Source organism: Dermacentor albipictus, chromosome 1 (genome assembly GCF_038994185.2).
Source record: "Dermacentor albipictus isolate Rhodes 1998 colony chromosome 1, USDA_Dalb.pri_finalv2, whole genome shotgun sequence".
In the NCBI taxonomy this organism is placed as follows: domain Eukaryota; kingdom Metazoa; phylum Arthropoda; class Arachnida; order Ixodida; family Ixodidae; genus Dermacentor; species Dermacentor albipictus.
The window spans coordinates 90,250,975-90,271,361 of record NC_091821.1 but is presented as its reverse complement, the minus strand read 5'-3'; the positions used below and the strand labels follow the sequence as shown (position 1 = coordinate 90,271,361).

The 20,387-nt window shown below is 44.9% G+C and overlaps 1 protein-coding gene across 6 annotated transcripts in view; it reads right to left on the bottom strand.

The window, feature by feature from the left end:
• The window catches only part of poe (E3 ubiquitin-protein ligase-like protein poe), a 549,262-nt gene that overhangs the window by 184,471 nt on the left and 344,404 nt on the right, over positions 1-20,387 (bottom strand). For all 6 annotated transcript variants that reach the window (XM_065455076.2, XM_065455078.2, XM_065455079.2 and 3 more), the window contains 3 exons: positions 14,778-14,979; positions 9,782-9,978; positions 4,568-4,775 (listed from right to left, as the gene is read on the bottom strand). In XM_065455076.2, the coding sequence (XP_065311148.1) occupies positions 4,568-4,775; positions 9,782-9,978; positions 14,778-14,979 (607 nt within the window). The remainder of the gene's footprint in view (positions 1-4,567; positions 4,776-9,781; positions 9,979-14,777; positions 14,980-20,387) is intronic.

Genomic DNA, 20,387 nt, shown 5'->3' with positions numbered 1-20,387 from the left:
CTGTTGTTCACCACCGTATTAACACTGGAAATACGAATCCTATTCGTCGGCGTCCCCATCGTGTATCGCATGCTGAACGTCAAGTCATCCAATCTGAGGTGGACAAAATGCTCCGCAAAGGGGTCATCGAGCCAGCAGCCAGCTCTTGGGCTTCACTTGTCGTCCTTGTGGAAAAGAAAGATGGTAGCTGGCGCTTTTGCGTTGATTATCGCCACTTAAACAAGATCACACAAAAAGACATCTACTCACTACCACGCATTGATGACGCCTTGGACTGCTTGCACGGAGCTAAATACTTTCCGTCCATCGATCTTCGATCTGACTACTGGCAGATTTCAGGTGATGAAATGGACCACGAAAAGACGGCCTTCATTACGCGTCAAAATATCATCATATATTCATCAAAATATTTTGCGTTGGTATATACGTACTCTTCATTCATGAATAACAACAATAAAAATGGAATAAACTTATAAAAATAGAAAATTTTATGCATTCTTATAGTTCAAGGCTTTGAAAATGTGCACACAAGAATATTTCGCAACACTCAAATGTCCCTGCTCTTAAACTAATATGTACATCCATAGCGTAATCTAACTGCGTAGGTGCGTGCACTCAAGAAAACTGTGTGGTTGTGTGCCCATCAAAAAAGCACAATGTGTGACAAACTTCCGCTAATCTTCTTCTTATCACCAACCAGAGACAATTAGTTTTCAAGAGTCTAAAAAAAAAATAACGGAAACGCATGCACAGTGGTATCCCTTCTATGCGCACCGCAGTGAGCACTAAACGAGCGAGAAACAAGCGGTCGCCCTTTGAGTGATTAGTAACGAGATAGCCATCAGTTTTGCAAGCGAAAGAAGCCGAAACCGCCTGCGGAACAAAACCCGAAACGCCGCCCGTCCACACGCGCAGTACTATATAGACGCGTGGAAGTGAACTAGCGCTAAACCAAACCATGCAACGAAAACCGAGAGAGGGAGGCGCGTAAGAAAAATTCCCTGTATTCCCACATAGTGGCAGCACATGACAGAAAAGAAAAAGTTAGGAAATTCGCGCGCTTTTCAAATGTACAGACGGCGCCATAAATATACAGCATCGACCATTTTGGAGTTCGTTCGCGGCGCTGTATATTTACGTCATTGACCCTCAAAGGGTTAAAGGTTTACTCCTGTGACTGGTCTGTGTGTGTTTGTGTGTGTGCGTGTGTGTATGTGCATGCATTACTAATTGAGTGACTTCCAGATTTTAGCCAGCTGATAATGCAGGAAATATATAAAAAAACACCTGGTTTCGTCTGTTTCAATTTTTGGCGTAGCAAAAATTATTCCTGCTGAAGAATAATTGCCATGTCCAGGGGAGGTATTCTGTAAGAGTCCACCTAGTGGACATGTCAGTTTCGTCTGCTGTTGAAGTTTTGATTGGCTGGGCTGGTCTGCACATCCGCAGCAGTGAGGTACCATAGCTAATCAGCACTTCAGCAGCAGACGAAATGGACATGTCTACTAGGCGGACTCTTACAGAATACCTCCCCAGATGTCAAACTGTCTGCAAGTGGCTGTGGCAGCCCTACACCTCCAAGGCATTTTCTTGCTGGTTCTGGAATTCTGGGTGCGAATCCTAGCCATAGGCACAAAAATGCACATTGGAAAGTGGAGGGCAGGGGCATTGTGTAACCATCTGTCAGAGTTGTGGGGATGCGCGACTCTTGCGCGTCCCCTGATATGTTTTTCCCGCACGGCGCGTCTCCTGTAATCCGGCTTCGCCGCGTGGCCTGGTGCTCACGGAGGTCGGAGTGGTTGAGGCGCAGTACGAGAGAGGGCGTGAGTGTTGCGCTGCTTACGCCGCCGACAGGTGGGGTTACTTGGGCGCCGAAAGACAAGGCGCTCCCTCTTTGGTTCGGGACAGCAAGCAGTGCGGACGTGCCGTACTGCGCGTGCGCCGATCCATGCTTCTGCGAGAACGTCTCGCGTGGCTGCCTTTGAACGCGGCATCGTTCGCGTGACCGTTCGCGTGACCGTACGCGCGAACGACCATATTCGCTCGCTATCCGGTCGCGGTGAGTCGGACTTCTAGATTTGTCGCGCGCCCATCGGCATGTTTTGTGGATAGCAACTCGGCTAGCAGGCATTGATCTATGAAAGGTGCAATAAATGCCCTTGTGATTGTTTGCACTACTGTGTTGTCGTTCCTTTGTCCCAAGAGTACGAAGGAGAACCCCACAGAGTATGGCTCAGAATGTTGGCGTTTGGCAAAGTTAGCTAATGCAATGTGTTTTACAATGTCAGGAATTACTGATTACTGGCCAAATGGTAGGTGACCATTTATTTTTAAACTTTAGAACCAGCGCTACTAGTGTAGATGTTTATAAAGTGTGACGTTTTTCAGCTGTCCAGGGGTTTACACGGCTTCATGCTGTAAATAAGCAACTTAGCGAGTGCAGTACGACAGCTATCCAGAGGTATATAACCTGCGCCATGCAGTATTATGAGACACGCCTGCACACCTGTACGATGTTCATCAAAGAGATCAGAACAGGCAGGGGTGGGGACTGAGCACAGGATTCATGGGTTCTGCAGCGCGAGCTTCCACTATACGTTTTCCGAGCTGCAGAGCCTATGGGCAGTGGGCCATGCTCTTTCGTTATATCGCGCCTGCGCTATGTAAGCGTGCTACACGTGTTCGTGGTGCTGCCCAGTTTTCAGCTCCAGAAGGGTTTATATATCAGTACATGCCCTCAAAACTGCAGCACTGGCAACATTCACATCACTTCTGGACGATACAGAGTTGGGTGGTATTATCGACGGTATAATTGAATATGTCGGTCCGAGTTCTCCACTCAAACAATTGGCTTAATTGTGGCTAGAAACAAATGAAGCATAGGGAAGGAGACGCCAATATGCCTGCATGCTCGGTGATTGTGGTTCAACGCACTCAACCATGGAGCACATGCGAAGAAATTAACTGTAGCAAATGCACATCTGTCAGGCTGAAACTGAAGCCGAAACCAATTTATTGGAAACTAATTTTGCGCAGTAACACACAAAAGAGAAAGGTGTCCCCGACTATAGTACTAGGGTTAATGTTTTCTTTTATATTTATATTTCAAGAAATATTTTGCATAGTAAGAAGATATTTGCTGGAATATTGCAAAAGTTCTTTGCATTTAATGTACATCCCGAAAATTTTAAAGGTTTTTTTATGTGAATGAACAATAATGTTCTTGATTAACTGTTTATTTCTGCAAAATTTTTGTTAAGATATTTTTCAAAAATCCTTTTTATGCACATCTTGTTTGAGAATAGTACCGTCAGAAAGAAAATTTCCTCTTTTTCAATTTGATACTATGCAATTTAGTATCAAGCATGCTTTGTGATAGGAAAGTGCTGACCTTGCATGGTGGTAACTTTCTGAATTCCTCAACGTGTCTGTATCGAGGAACTATTCCTTGCATGAATTTTCACTAACTGGCATTGTTATATAAAAAGGAGCAATAAATAACCTTTTTTTGTATGCTCACACTATTGCGTGCTGTGTCCTTCGTTGCCAAGAGCATGTCAGTATCCACGAATTAAAGTGAAATCTCATTGAAACAATCTTCATGGGGACTGGAAAAATAAAACGTATCATCCGAAAATTGTATTATCCAAAGCAAGCTCCAGATGAGTATGAAAACTGACGTACTCGGTGACAAACTTAATAGCAAAGGTTTGCGAGGGGTTGAGTGATATTGCTGCACACAACACGTTATGCGGAGCAGCATCAATCAACACCATACAAACCGCAGCCAACGCATTTTATTCAGCAATGTTTACATAACTCGTCAATTTTGTGCTAAACTTCGTTCTTTTCAATGTCCGTGAAAACATTATTCTGGAAGTTAAAAAAAAGAAGCCGCCGTTCCCTCACCCAGCTGTGCAACAGTGCACTGCTAGTTGGTGCGGTCGCACTGCCACAGCAGTGTTTTACCGCTGCCAGCACACCATGTGCATTCTTTCTCCAGTGTGGCTAGGGCTTAACACATTCATGGGTCATTGGAATGTTATTTCAGCAAGTACATTACAATATAAAGTTTTGATTTTCATAAATACAAGTAAAAGCCCGCTTCTGCAGTCGTATTATCAAATTTCCAGTGAAAATGCGATTGCAATAATTGTATGAAAATGCGTTGCTCCAATGGGACGTTGGCCAGGAAAAGAAAAACCATATTACCCCAAGAACGTATTATGCAGAATCATATCAATTAGATTCCACTGTATAATGGAACATGCGGAGGCACACTACAGCCTGTACGTGCATGTGTGTGTGGATCAATACAACAGCTGAGAGACATAATGCGCAAAACCAGCTGAGAACATTATTTCAGTTCTTGCACCATATCAGAAACATTAATTAAAGTGTTGTTCACAAGATGCTCATGTCTGAGCATTATCGAAGTGTCAACAGGCTAATCCCTCAACTGGCTATTCCCTCAATACTGAATACACTTCATAGTAGGCTAGCCAATACAAAGGAGTTCCTGAATTTTTAGGGCCAAAATCACAGTTTCCTGTAGGTATGAACTTACCAGGTGTGCTGCACTGGGCGTTACGTGGAATGAAAACCTTGCGCTTCCGTGTTTTGGGCCGCAGCACACGAACGATGGCCTGCTTAGCAGCAAAGCTTACTACCGTGTCCTCACAGAGCAGCAGCCGGGCAAACAGCTTTGCCACCAAGCCGACATTCTCCATGTCCAAGGCCACAAATGCGTACATCACCTCAACCAAGGCTTGCACCTATTTCCAGAGGGTGAATAAGGCAGTCGGCAACAGTCACCACACAGAACCAATGGTGCAACAGTCAAACAATGAGCTAATCTAGCTCACTCTAATAAAAATTGAAACCTGATGAATTTATATTTTTCTAGAGCATTTCTATACAAGACCATGCCTTATTTTTTTTCCATTTAGTGAAGCAATTTTGCATAGCAGTTCTTGTTTAGATAGGTCGTCACACATCGCAAATAGTTTGGCAGAGCCCATGACAATAACCCATGTGGAAGCGATAATGAAAATACAGCACCAAGTTATTGCTGCATGAACACCTTGCTGGCACTCACACTGGGCATGTTTGGTTTGTGCCCAACAGACAATGAAAACATGTAAGTAGGAGGACACATCAGACTGTGAGCCAATAGTGAGTGCCAAATCAAAGTGGTGCTGCACCACTCAAAGTAGTAGTGGTTTAACAGTAAACAAGAAAGTGGATATGTTTTTGCACGAATTCAAATGCAGTGGCACTGACATGGCAAATTTTTCACAAAGGTCTGTGTCTACCTCAGAAAGAAGAAGATATGCTCAGAACATCCTTTGGCTTTGACTGACTGATCAGTTTCCAGAGTTGTGCACAAGGCATACCACAGACAGGCCATGCTAGCTTTAGGCTTACCATTAAGAGCAATCGATGAAACTTTCAACAGAGGTGCAAACACCAACAATTTGTGACACTCTAGTGCACACTAAATAGTTTCAAGCCTACTGTATTATGTTCCCACCCAGATGACTGATGTTGCTTGCGATATCCAGTAACTAATGCCCACTCTTTGCATGACCATAGGGAGACCAGCCAGTATGCACTGTAGGTCAGTGCATGCAGTGCACTGACCTACAATGCAGCACATCAAAACTTTTCTGATCATCCAGTATATTACAGCTTGCTTTTAGGTGATAGGCTTAGAAATTCAAGCCAAATATGTAGGAGTGTTTCTTTAACTTCTACGGTTGAAGTAATGATGACAAGCACCAGCATGAATAAGGTGTTCTATGCGTCTTGCTGTATTTCAGCCCTTTGTCTGTTCCTGTAATAGCTGGAAGACAATAATGTATGAGAAGCATTCCATGGGATTGACCAGCCATTCAGTGACCCAGGATGCATATGGCTCTTCGAATCCTGCAAAATAATGTGAGGTGCACTGTGCCTGGCCTTTTACAAAGATCAACATTTTAAGGCAGTTCAAAGCGTTGCTCCAAGGAGCCTGAGTACATGAAGAACTGCAGCACTAATTATTAGTTGTGACATTTCTATGCAAGCTAGTGCGTGTATGGTGTGAAATGTTTAGAATGATATCATGAGGGGATGCATTCTCGGACGGTCGCCTTTCGCGATATCACTCTCAGTGTGTGCTTATTGGCTGGTTGATAACTATGTCACACAAAAGCTATAGTATCGGTGAAGGTGAACGCACGAGAATACGTCTCCAGGTGCAGCTCCTCCGGGTTGAAGGTACTTGTGCATTATTTAGTAGGTATTTAGTAGGGGTGTGCAAATATGGAACATAGTACATTTCGAATCGAATACCGTAGTTACACGATTGTAAGTCGACTTGAATGTAAGTCGACCCCCCCCACATCGCGTGACAAAAAGAAAAAAAAAAAAAAGGAGAGCATACCCGAGGGCGCATTCAATAACGAAAATTTATTAGTAGCTGACATGGTCACTGGACTACTCGTCTTCACTAATGCTGCCGTCGTCATCGTTGCTGCGGTCCCACAGCGCATCGTGGTCCAGCGAAATTTCACATTTGGCAAACGACCGCACCACAACAGCTTGTGGAACAGCAGCACACGCCGAATGCACCCAACCACATGCAGCCATCAGGGAGGCTCTTTTTACAGGTCCGGTTGGCGTAATTTCGCGGTATTCTGCTGCCAGCCACTCGTACTCACGGCAGAGCAGGGCCTTAAAAGGAGAAGGTCCGGGCTTGTTACATGACCATGTCGCACTTCACTGACAGGGACCGATCACGCATTTCAGTGACGTACTCCGCAAGCTTAGCCTACAGCTCCGGAAAGCATCCAGACTTCGGCATGTGGGAAATTTCTCACTTGCCGTCACAGGTGAAAATTTTGCTTTGCTGCAGTCGCCACTCTCGCACCACCCGTTCAGAAACATAGAAATTGCGGCCCGCTGCGCAGTGATTTGTTTCTTCGGCGTAAAGGATGGCAGCCCTCTTGAACGCTGCTGTGAACGAGTGCCGAACGATTAGTGGGCCTGGAGCACTCATGACGACTGGGGAAGCATAGAAGTACAGTAGCACAATGCCGGCAGTCAAATGGAACGCATCAAACCAATGCCTTTCGTCAAGAAGCTAAGCGCAACAGGCAAAGAGAAACCCGCAAGCCGTGCCTGCCCTTCCATAACTACCGATGCTCCCAGCAAGCACCGCCGCTCTGAGGGTGCCACCACAAATAGGAACAGCGGCGCTTACATCAACTATCGAACCCCCCCCCCCCCCCCCTCGCCTTGAGTGCTGCGTGCACTGTAAAACTCTCAAAAATGTTGAAAAACCCTTCCGAAAAGCGAACAAACACGCGAGATAGCGAAAAGATACGGGTAGGGCCATAGACCAAACATAAAATTGTAACTTCATTGTAGTTCCCGTTGGTCACGCATTTTTGGTGGCGCCATGTTTTGGTTTCGATTGTAAGTCGACCCCCCAACTTCAAACTTTCAAATTAAAAAAATAAGCGGTCGACTTACAATTGTGTAAATACGTTATAAGAAAACTTATCACAAAATTAAATGCTTACAAATTTTGTGCAAGAAAATGAAATCAGTGCTGCACATGCCCAGAACTTCCTAGCATTGCATAACAAGAATGTAACAAGCTATCAGTAACTCAGGTAGTTACGCGAAAATCAGGATACAAAGTACGAACTACTCATATTAAAGGGAACTCCAAATAAGTATGCCAGCTTTGATAACAGATCAGTTATATTATATGGAGGCTTGGAAAATATTTTTTATCAATAGAATGTGTGTTGAATAGAATCGAATGATTTTTCCCCCTCTGAAGCTAAAATATTGGTGACGTCATGTTCTGCTGATTACCTATGAGGTTCCTAGTTTAACTGCGGATTTGCGTTTCATGGCAATCTTTTACTGGATAGAAAGTTTTGCTTTTATTTTCCTACAAAATACAGGACTTTCCCATCTTTACAGTGGGTGGGTTATATTAAGGCTGTGGGGATGCGCGACTCTCGCACGTCCCCTGAGATATTGTTTTCCCGCATGGCTCCATCGCTTGCAGTGCGGCTTCGCCGCGTGGCCTGGCACCCGCGACGGTCGGAGTGGTTGAAGAGCAGTGCGAGAGATGCCGTGAGTGTTGCGCTGCTAACGCCGCCTCATGGCGGAGTTACTTGGGGGCGCAGGAGAGAACACGCTGGGTCTTTGGGGGTGGCGGGACGGCGAGCGCGGCGGACGTCTCGGCGTGTGCAGATCCATACTTCTTTGAGACCGTCTCGCGTGGCCGCCATCGAACGCGCCACCGTTCGCATGACCGTACGTGCAAACGACCAGGCGTTGGGATCCAGCATGGGGCGAACATATTCGCTCGTTATCCAATCGCGGTGAGTCGGACTTCTAGATTTGTCGCGTGCCCATCGGCATGTTTTGTGGTTAGCAACTCGGCTAGCAGGCATTTATCTATGAAAGGTGGAATAAATGCCCTTGTGATTGTTTGCACTACTGTGTTGTCGTTCCTTTGTCCCAAGAGTATGGGTTGAGAACCCCACAAGGCCAATTTACGGGAGAGATGAAAGTGTGGACTGTGCACCACATGACTCAATCACCGTTCCGCGTGTAGCCATCGTTGGCGTTGTGCGGGTTGACTGTGGTTGGGGCTGAGAGTAAAGTAATGCCGTCTCTTCATTGTTACGTTCAGTATGGTTTGCCATCTGGCAAAGGTTCTGAAATCAAGAGCGACAAGGCAATTCGCATGTGACACTCCTTTCTCATCCCTCCTCCATCCGCCATCCGTGCAAATGTATGCAGCTGGGCAGTCAGCGCACTAGTAACATTACACTTTCGCGCCTGCCATGTAAAGCTTATAATGGGTTGATCGAAGCTACAAAAAGAGACCGATGTGTGTCTCTGAATGCCGTTGAGAACAAGAGGCCACCTTACGATGTGTCGCAAAGATGGCAGTGGTGAGCACCTATGTTGCCGTCCTGTACATTTGCTTTTGTTTGTGAGGCGGTTTATAGGCTTTCCGAGTATCATGTGCTAGCTGCAAATAGAACTACATCAATTCGGCACCTAACCATAACTTTAGCTGCCAGCGCCCGATAAAGCAGCGCCGATCAGGCCTAATGGCCTGGGCAGTGTGGCCATGATGAAAATTCGCCACCGATGTGGAAATGGGACGCAGGCTGTTGCAGAATGTCTGCTGCTGTTAGTACGAGCAGCTCATCAGTGATAGGTCTCGAGATCATGCTAACTGGTTAGATAATGTTCATCTACGTGTAATATGATCTGAGCACTTTCCAGAGGCTGATCAGCCCGATTTTTGCACATGCTTTTGCCCTTTCCGAAATACATGATGCTTTTATTGCTGTTCTGTGTTCCGTTATTGTTTCAATTGGCCCTGCTGACACAGATGAAGCTTGTACCGACAAAGGTGGCCCCAGTCGACGCAACAACATTCTGTGAATTGCGAAGTTCGGGCATTGTGTGTGTGGATCCTTGCATTGAGCCAACATCGGAGAGCGCAAGCAGTAGGACACAAGTGCTCACAGAGACAAAGTCCACTACCGCATTAGACGGGGTGGCCCGCCTGCAGCGTGCTTAGCATTCCTTTTGCACCGAGGCACTCGCTTGTGCAGCATCGAGCATGAGCTTAAATCGAATTATTAGAACATTCACTATTTCATTCAGTGATATTGCGTATTCACACCTCCCTACTTTATATAATGTCATGCAAAACTGAACACTAGATCATTGAGAAGAAAGTAGTGAAACTAACAGTGGCTTCAACGTGGACTAGGCCATGTTTGGAGATGGGGGCCAGGGCAGGATTCTGAGGCCGCTGCCGATGCAGATGCCAGAAGGCCTCTGTCAAGATGCTCAGGAAGTGGCCATTCTCTGGAGGTGGCACAGTGTTGGTTGCTATGTGTACCTTGAGTGGCAAGCCACGCTCCTCAAGCACCTCCTCCTTGTTCACTGCACAGAACAACCCCTTGTTATGCAGACCATCAGCCAGTGCTAAAACCTGCCCAACACTGACATGCACAACACACATCTGTGAAGCACACCATGTATTCATTTCAGTCCAATGAGCTGCACGGGGAGTAATCTTCGGTTAATTTGAATGCGCAATCATCAGTGAACTGGTTTGCAATGCAGCAGAAACATAGAAAAAAATCCATGAAATGAGCACAGCTATCAGCAACCGAATGTCTGATGACGGCATTCCTACCTTCAAGCACTACTAACTCTGTATGTGACTATGTATGCATTGCAGGTTGTACAAAAGTTTACTTGGCACAGCATAGAAGACAGTTCGACCGTAAATTGGAATAATTCAACTCCGGCTAATTCAGTTCTTTTATTAGTTCAATCTCGCTCAAACATCTCAGCCGGCGCTCATACATTTCCATGTGCCAAAGCTTTTGTTATTTCAATCCTGAAATTGGCCCTCACCGGAATATAGAAATTGACTGGTTGGGACAAATGTACCCGATACCAATGGCTGCACTGTCTCTATTCGCAGCACTCTGGGATATCATCGAGGACACATTATCTCCCACTGAACATGCCCGTTTCTTGGATTGCCCAGAGTAGATTTTCAAATGAAAATGGCAGCTCACAATAAATGATTACCATATTTACCCAATTCCAACAAGCATTTTTTCTTCAAGAAAACTGGTCTGGCATGTTTCCATGGTGCAATCAGATATGAAATGAACTGCATTAGAAAAAGCCTACCAACAGAGTCATAGTCATTGCCATTGTCATGAGGAATTGCTTTCAGTCCTCGATTATGAAAGCTCATTCAAAAAACCTTTACACGCCAAGCTGTGACAACTGTGAGAGTACCGGGCTGATGCCAGGTGGCATAGAATCACAGGCACGAGACGGTAGGCAACTGTGTGGAGTAGCAGGCATGGGATGGTAGGCAACGGTGTGTGGCGGGGAGAGCGAACATGGAAGGCATGTGTGCACGGTCGGTATGCGGGAAGCGCGTGAAAACGAACTGAGTGAGTGAAGTAATCGGCACAGCAAGCAGCGTGCGGTGCAGTTGGACGGAACGCAGACTGCATGTGTGTGTGTGCGCCACGGATTTCTCAAAATAAAGAACGTACTTGACACAACAAAATCTTGTCACAAGTTTTCAGAGTTCCGGAGATTAATGTGTCACATGATGAACTAGCGAAGTGGTGAACCTAGATCAGCATTTCTCAAACTGTGGGTCATGACCCCCAAATGGGTCATGAGCACTTTTCTAGGGGTCATGGAGGGTCAGACTGTATTTACATTCTTCTTGCCCGAACAGAAATGAATTTTTAGTCTTGGTGCTCCAACTCTTTCAATGCCATTTTCTTTCAAGAGTAATATAAGCATTATATAGAAAACACACCACTAAGGGAAGTACCAGCAATCAAGAACTTGGGAGTAGCAATCACGTGAATGCGAAGTTGGAATGACCACATAGATAACATATATAGTACCGCACTCCGAGCCCTACGAGCCATCCAACGCAAGCTTTGCAATACGCCACTCCAAGTTAAGCTGACGGCTTATAAAATACTTGTTAGGCCCGGTTTAGAGTATGCATCAACCTTGTGGGACCCGCATATGAAACAGAATATTACTAAGCTAGAGAAAATACAGAGGATGGCTTGGCTGCAAGATTCATTTGTAATAGGTACAGGAGAACTGACAGTGTTACAGAAATGATTAGTTTTATTGGCCTCAAGTTGCTGCAGTCTAGGTGGGCCGAATCAAAGTTGAAGGTCTTGTATCTTATGCACCATAATTTTTTACCAATTGATTTGTCTCCTTGCATAACCCCTGTGTCTCGCGCCAACATTCGTTGCAATAATGGCAAATAGCTCAAACAGTATCGTACAAATATTGACACACTCAAGTCCATTTTTTTTCCAGCACCAAGCAGCCTAGAATCAGTTACGGAGGACATTGTTGACAGCCCTAATGTTGAAGTGTTCCTCACAAAATTGAGAGCTATGTCTGAATGAGGCATCTTTTTTTGCTCTTTCCATATCTTTGTAGTGAATGTCTATTCAAGGTTTTTTTTTTTTTTTCGTTGTATGTGCTCACTCCTGCCTACTAGACACTAGACACTCTTGTCTGCGGCACTGTAAAAATATATATATCACCACTGAAATTATATCATGCAGCGTGAATATTAGTGTTGGCTACAAGATGGACGGTGATAGAAACCTTCGGTCGGCACAAAAAAAAAAAAAAAAAAAAAAAAAAAAAAACCGTCACCGATCTCAGCTTCCCAACTGCAGCCAGTTTTGCCTCCCCATAACTGTAAAATAAGGGTTCAGCAGATATGGTTGCATCAAGAAAGCAAATACAGTTAAGCCTCGATGTAATGAACTTCAATATAACGAAATTCTATATATAATGAAGTATTTAGGTTTTCATAACTTCTTGTCCATACAACACTATGTATATAAAACCTCAATGTAACGAAGTGTGTTTGTAGGTGATTTCAATATAACGAAGTTTCACTGCCGCCACAAAGGAATGCTGAGACAATAAATGGAAACTTACGTGGATGCAGATGGTCAAATGATTGAATTACAAATAGCTGCTTGCACACGCACCTCTCAAGTCACGCAGCACGTGACAAGAGTGACCACTGAAGTGGAGCCACATCATGTTCTGTAAAAACTTCAAGTGCGATGAGAACATATCATACCCTGGGCACTGTGTGCTTTAGGTGTGAGAGAAAGTGTGCGCGGGTGAGGCAAGAAAGATCGTGACTTCACGTGCGGGCAAAGAGAAAAAGGAGGAGGGCAGCGAGGTTGCGGTAGCGCGATGAAGTGCACACGAGGGAGCAGGGGGGGGGGGGAGGGGGGTAGTTTGCACACGTCTCGATTTCTGCTATGCATCTCGGCTGTGGCTGTGCAGGGCTGCAAGTGCGGCTGAGCGCATAAGCAGCCGTGCACCCTGCTTTACAGGTAATCTACTGAGTGTGCAAAGAGTGAGCGTGCTGAGACGGCGGGGCACATGTAAGCTGTCTTCCTACGCATTTAGTATTGGAGGTTGCGTAATCTCAAGTTTCGGTGACTTGTTGGCGCAAGAGACAGATGTAGCATTTCCTCCTGGCTGCTGGCGCCTTTTCTGATAGTGTCGTTTCAGTGCAGGCGACGCTATCAGCTGCGAGGGCGGAGGGCATGCAAAAGTGTGCCTGGCTTTGCTTAATTCGTACCGCTGATGTGAAGATATCGTTGACGTACATAGCATGAAACTGTATCATTCGTCACCGACTCCCAAATTTATCAAAATGAATTTTGTCATTCAAATTTGCTTTTTTTGACTGCCTGATAATTTGGAAAATTCTGCAGCCCCTTTTTGTGCAAGAAAAATTGATTGGCGACTGTACTTACTTGCATAAAAGGTTCAATTTCAATACGAAATTTTGATATAACGAAGTAAATTGCCGATTTTACCGACTTCGTTATATCGAGGTTTAACTGTGTATGAGAAAACATAATTCTGTTATGCGGAAACACAAAAACCCCTTTTCCAGCGTTTCCACCATTACAGACTGGCCACGGCGACCGAGATTAACGCACGCCGGAGCACGCAAATCTTGTATGCCACGCAGTGGCATGCCCGGTTTCTTGCAACAACTCCAGATGAAACTCGCCTCCGCCACATCATGCCCCACGCAAGAGGCAGCATTTCTACCAGAAAGGTTGCCTTTGTGCATAGTGTTCGCCACCAGCGTTTGCTGTTAAACATTACGATTACATAAGCTGCAGTTGACGAGAAGCGTGAGAAGCAGTCAGACATCTTTGAATGCTATCGCATTCGGCTCTTAAAACCGAAGCTTAAGCGTCTTCCAAATTTTTTTACACATTCCAGCTTTGGGACTGCTAAGAAGCACTACTTGGAGAAAAAGCGGTGATGTGTTCCTGCTGTCAAACACAGCATGCATGTACATAATTTTTCACTTCCTGGCAAGTTCACTTTCTTCAAGGCGAGTGTGCTGCTTCTTGATAAAGCTACTAAGAGTTGACAAACTACCCACACTTTCACCAAAGATGGTAACATCCTTTTCCACAGTAAGCATGCTAGCATGTGATGCACAGACATGCCAGACAAATTTTTGCATATATGACACCATTCACATAGTTGCTTGTGAAGAGCAAAAAAGCGACAACACTACAAAAGTGCAGATGACAGTTACTTCCAGTATGTCCAGAATGTTCCAAATACACTGCCTACACCACAGGTTTTTGGCATGTTTTATGTCACAGGAAACTTCATCAGCTTGTATTATGGCTTTGCCATGCTGCTGTTTGCAGAGTGTGAGTGCTGTATCACAGAGGTGGGGGTCAGAATAAAGCTCACATTGAGAAAAAAAAAATGCGTAAGCAAACTTCTGGGAATACTTCTGGAAATAAACCCTGTTCACGTGTATCTGGTTTCTTATTTCCCTGCCAATTTCACAACAATTTTTTTGCAATTTATTAATTTTATTAACTTTATCGGGCAGCATTGCAGCATGCCAACCATTTATACCTCTACATTGGATACCTGGGATCAAAGCAGAGTGGCAGCATCTTCTATAAGTGTTTGGTAAATGTGAACCAACAGCTTAGATTACTATGGATTTTACTTTTCTGTAGCTAAATGAAGTTGCTCCTTGCTTACAATCAATATCTACAACCAAATATGTACTGTGCCCTTATGTAGCCACTTGTACTACATCACACAGGTAGCAGTAATAAATAAGAAGGACCCAAGCAGGCACTCACTTTCTTCAAGGCCTTCTACAGGGCCTGTGTTGACTTCATGGGACTCTGCAAACTGCACGAGGTTGGCTGGCCGAGCACAAGCCACACCACGAGCAATTGCCACCAATCGGTAAAAGGCTTCACCATCAAGATCTTGGAACGGTGGCTTCTCTTTGCTGCTAATGTTCAGGCATTCCAGGACATAGCTCAAGAGAGCTTGATCCTGCAGAAACAAGTGGAGCTCAGTTTGAGCACAATGTTTCAAAGCACAAGCTTGCCAGTTTACAGCATTAAAGACATCACAATAAGAGAAAATCCCAACCCAAAGATAACACCAACATAACATGGCTGATAACACTTTCTCTTATCTGCATAATTTTTAGTCTAAGTACTGAGAGCAAATATTATATATATATATATATATATATATATATATAATATGCACCTAGTTTCCTTTTCATAACTTCTTTAAGTCAGATAATGCAAGAAAATCATGAAGATTTGTTGGCGTCACTACTAACCATAGTCACGCCCATGCTATGCAGGAAAGCAGTAGCTTTGCTAATGTGAAAACGGGTAAGTTTCCATTGTACAGGGAGCATTTGTTTTTACTTGTTGCAGCAGGTGCCTGGTTTTCTTTCTACTGCATTTTTTAGGCTCGTGAAGCAATGGTTGTCAGGTCAGGGAGCATGCAGAAGCCTCTCCAAAGTTGATTATTGCATTCGATCAGCATTTCTGAGCAAGCAAGCTGGCCTAGTATGCATTCATTACTGCTGGAGTCTCCACATGCTTTGTTCAGTTCCTGTACAGTACTGTACACTAATGTGGAGTGCTGACAATATTGTGCAGTAATGAATAAGAACACTTGCACAGGCAGTGTTGAAAATGTAAGAGGTTACACAGCTATCATATTTACTCGAAAATAGGTCAAGCATGGATATAGGTCGGCTCCCATATCTTGTGCTCTCTGAGAGAGAGAGAGAGAGAGAGAGAAAAAAAAAATCGAATATAGGTCGACCCATCAAAATCGGCGTGTTAGAATCGAGTACGACTATAACTCTGCTTTACCATATCCACATTGCCATTTAAAAATGGCCACCTCATACGCGCTTCAAGCCTAGCTGCTGTAGCTTCCTCGATGTGCTGTAGTATGTGTGCTTAAGCATTAGTCTACTGTCTGACTTCCCGTTTTCTCATTTGCTTTATCAACACGAAGTGCTGAGTTCATCACGATGCCGCATTTAAAAGGAAAGTCATCTTGTGTGGAGAGACAGACGGAAATTGGGTCGCATCACGGGCGTTCTGAGTACCTGAAACTTGCATGCGTGACTAGCACAAACAGAAGAAGAGGGTTTTCGCGAGCAAAGCAACATGGAAAGGTATCAGTGGATTAAAGCAGGACGTATTCTGTGATGATCCAGTTCGGTGATACGATCGCTTCGGCCCCATCTTAAAAGCGATCTGCGACGGGGAGAGAGTCCGCTGCACACTGTTTTCGCCGCTTATTGGTCGCGTTGATGCGAGAGGCAGCATGAAGGTCAATTCGCTCGCTGCTACTGTAAAGTACTTTTTTTCCTTTCTTTTGTCACGGAAAACGGGTGTGCGTTACAAACGAGGGCACATTAGGATCGAGTAAATATGGTATTCGTGTATTACACGACTGCGGTTTCGACGTATGCCATCGACATGCATGCCAGAGCATTTTGGTTTGAGGCCTTGGCCCTATCGGCTTCAGCCGTGGCAAGGTTTCACAGTGGAACTCAATTAGTTGGGTACTTTTGCTAGCTTTGGTCCCGAATATAGATTGATAGCTAATTATGGGTAACATTTCCGAAAAAAAAAAAGAAAGTTTGACCTAGATTCGAATAAACACGGTAGCAATTTTTCGGTCAAAGGTTGGTCTCAAATCAACTGTGTGCTCTTGTGTGAGTGAAAACCCCACACGACGGGAAGGATTGCTCGTAATAATTTGCACACATGCCTCCAAAACGCTGATGAATACAAGCAACCCACGGTGGGAAAAATCAAGTTGCACTTGATATTAGTCGAATACAATAAATTAAAAAACAAACGGTCATGAGCATCTACTGTTTGTGATATCATTAAAAAGCTCATACACTGGATCAGAATATTGGCAATCTGAGAGAAGCTTCTGCGTCTTCAATGCTGCTGTCATTTAAAAATTATGTTGCAAAGTTGAAAAAAGCACAAATGCGTCTTTTTATTGAAGTACTAGGAGCACTGGAGGTCAGTTTGGACAATACCTCTAGTCGAAGTCTTATTTTTCCGGGTTCCCCAATCTGCCCAAAATTGTCAAATATGGCAAATAGTTAAAGTTCGGTCATCATTTCAGATGGTGAACCATTTGCTAGCACAAGAATTCCAACGGAAATATTTAACAATGTGTAGAAAAACAGCCGATCAAATTCATCGACTTCTATAGGCACAGTAACAAAAGAGAAAAAATCTAACATCATATGTCAAATAAAAATGTGCAAACACTTGTTACCTAGCACATCAATAAAGTGCAGAGTAGTGTCTTTAAAAGGACACATAACCAATTTTTATTAAAGCTGAGAAATGTATTTGAAATACTTTGTCGCAAAAAGTACTTCAATGCACTCAGTAGAAGCAGAGTTATTGGCAATCAAACATTCTACTCACAGTGCTTCTGCTCTTTCTTCAATGACTTGCAGTGCAAAGGCTACGGCAGAACAACATTCGGTCACAACACTCGGCCTACTGAACGTTACTGTGGCATGCAGTTCAAATTTCATTTTGGATATTCACATAGATGCCAGTATTTCCGATTTTGGCGCCTCCAACGCACCAAATGCAGTTGTCCTCAGTGAGCCGCAGTGCGCTCAGCCAGCAGACTTGTCACAGCACCCCGAGGTGGCCGTGGTATCTACACTACATAGCAGACCGCAGCTACAGTTGAACCCACTTGTAACAACATTCAAGTGCCACAAAAAATTTATTGTTATAACCAGGTTGCATGAAAAACAAAGCAAAAGAGTGAGAGGGCAGAGGTGTTGCGAGGAAACTAATGGCAGAGAGGCCAGTTTCCCCCCCACCACCTACTAGCACCGCTTCCTACGCAATTCAATTGCATGTAACAAGCCACGGCTCTCAGTGTTCAAGAATGGCATTGCTATAACAACTGCAAAAAGGGGTCCCGGATGGCAAGCGACATGTGAGCTCCGCCGAGGCATCGCTTTGGTGGCCCGAAAAGGGGCCTTTTAACACTTGAGAGAATGTTGTTGTAGCAGCCTCTCGAATCCCAAAGAAATGCTGGGGCAAAACTGCCACAAGCACCTTGACACCTTCTCAATGGCTTTCATGAGAAAACCCCATGTCTGCCAGCCTTGCTTGCTTTACGTGAAGCTTGCCGACATTCTTCTCCAAGGCATCCAGGTGCTCCACGTAATGCAGCGGAAGTTCAGTTCTGAAAATGAAGCCTGGGAGAGACTGAATCATCTGCAGGGTCTCCTGTAAGGACAACATTGAGGCAGCCTGCACTACTGCATCATCGTTTCCGTCATTGTCACTATCGCCGTCACTATCCGATGCAAGCACATTTGTGACAATTGCCTAATCGATTAGAACTCCTGTTTCTAATATGTCATTTGCATGTAGAGAATCTTTGAGTCCTGAAGCATCCTTGTTGACTGCAGACCAAAGTTCAGGCATCATTTCATCGGAGGGAGCTTCACAGGTTTTATATATGTCACCGCTGCCTCGGACAAAGCCCACTTTGCTAAAGCAGTTCCGTACCATAAAATCACTTACTTCGGACTACACACCAAAGATAAACAACATGGCCATCATACATGGCCATCATATGCATGGCCACAATGATGCATGACTTTAAAATTGGTGATCACGCCATCGTCCATGGGTTGCAAGCTTGCCATCGTGTTTGACGGCAGGAAAAAGACATTCATGCTTGAGAGCTTAGGTATGGAGTGGTGAGCACTACAATGATCTATGATGAGTGCCATCTTCCTCCTAGATCATTCGTTTCATCGATCGAACTCCAAGAGCCACTCGCGAAAAAGTTCTCACGTCACTCATGCCTTGCAGTTGTGACGGCTGCATACCAGTATCCTGGCAACACAGCAGAGGCAGCGGGGCTTTTTTTATTTCTCAATGACAAATGCAGGGCACTTGTTGCTCCTATCCATGATGGTGCACAAAAACATAGAGAGACGCAGCTTGATGTTTTTGCCACCCTTACACATGTCTCCTTTGAGTGCATGCCTCTTCGACGACAGCATCTGGAAGAACAGTCCTGTTTAATCACCATTATATACGTCAGTGTCACCTTAGTTGCCGAGGGTGTGGGGCAGTGCTTCCTCCACCCATTTCTGCTACGCCTCCACGTCAAGCGAAGCTCCTTTACCAGTGACGGCTTTGCAAACAATGCCGTGCCTCTCCTTGAAGTGCTGTACCCAGCTTCAACCCGAACGGAAGTTAAAATTGTTAATGAGTTTGAAATGTTAATTGTTTGTGGACAGAATTGGCCCAGTAATGGGCAAGTTCATGGCACAGGCACTGCGAAACCACTCATAATGGGTCTCTTCCACCTCCTCATAGGCACCTTGTCGACGGTGTTTGCACCCATCGTCTACCGAACAGTTTTCTTTGTCGAACTTCTCTGCCAAGCGAATGATCGGCGACACCATCGGTTGCGATAGTCCATACTTCTTCATCAAGTTGCACACTTTTTTTAAAGTCTTCGTAGTCCTTCAGGACACTGCACTTTGTTTCCAAATCTATAGCAGTGCACTTTTTTTTCACGGGCAACGTTGTGCATTGCCAATGATGGATCAGCCATCTTCCATTTCGGCGGCTAGTTAAACGAGATGGAGAAACCACGTGGCCAGGAATGACTTTGACACAACCAACAAAGAAGACTTCGAGCGACGTAATCCATTGGCAGAACTGCACAGAGTGCGGGGCCAGCAAGCAATCCAGCAGCATTGCCATCAAGCGTTGTCAGCGCAGTTGGCGGGGTCCATTAGAGAGCTTTGGGCACAGCTCGTTTGTGTTCGAAGGGGTGGAAGGGTGAGGGGAGAGAGGCGCGTGAGGCTGGCAATGAAAAGAAGGCGGGAAAACAGGTCCTATTGTATGGGCGCATGGCGTCTGTTGGGGCGGTGGGCAAAGGTGCAGCGGCTCGAATTTCTTAGTAAGCGGGTTATTTCACCACAGAAAACATAAAAGTTGACGGTGCAACAGCTTCTCATTGTTATAACTAATACATTGTTAAAACTGGTATCGTTATAAATTGGTTAGACTCCACATGGAACTGCAGTGCGCATGCGAAACGTTTATATTTGTTCATGACAGGGCTTGAGTGTGCGCTAACGCTTATATGCTCCTGTCTGGCTGTGCTATGTGGTGAGCAACAACATTTTCCTGCACCAGTTTGACTGCCCAATAGTAGCCACATCTAACTTATGGATTTTGAAGCGCTATCAATAGCTTAACATGAAGCGAATCCAGGAGCAGCCAGGAGTGAGTGTGCACTGGCAAGCATTTGTGTGGTCGGACGTTAAGTTTCGCCTGGTTCGCGGCTAGGTGAGAGTTCAAAACTAGTCGAAATCAGGTTTACCCAACGGCTAAGAC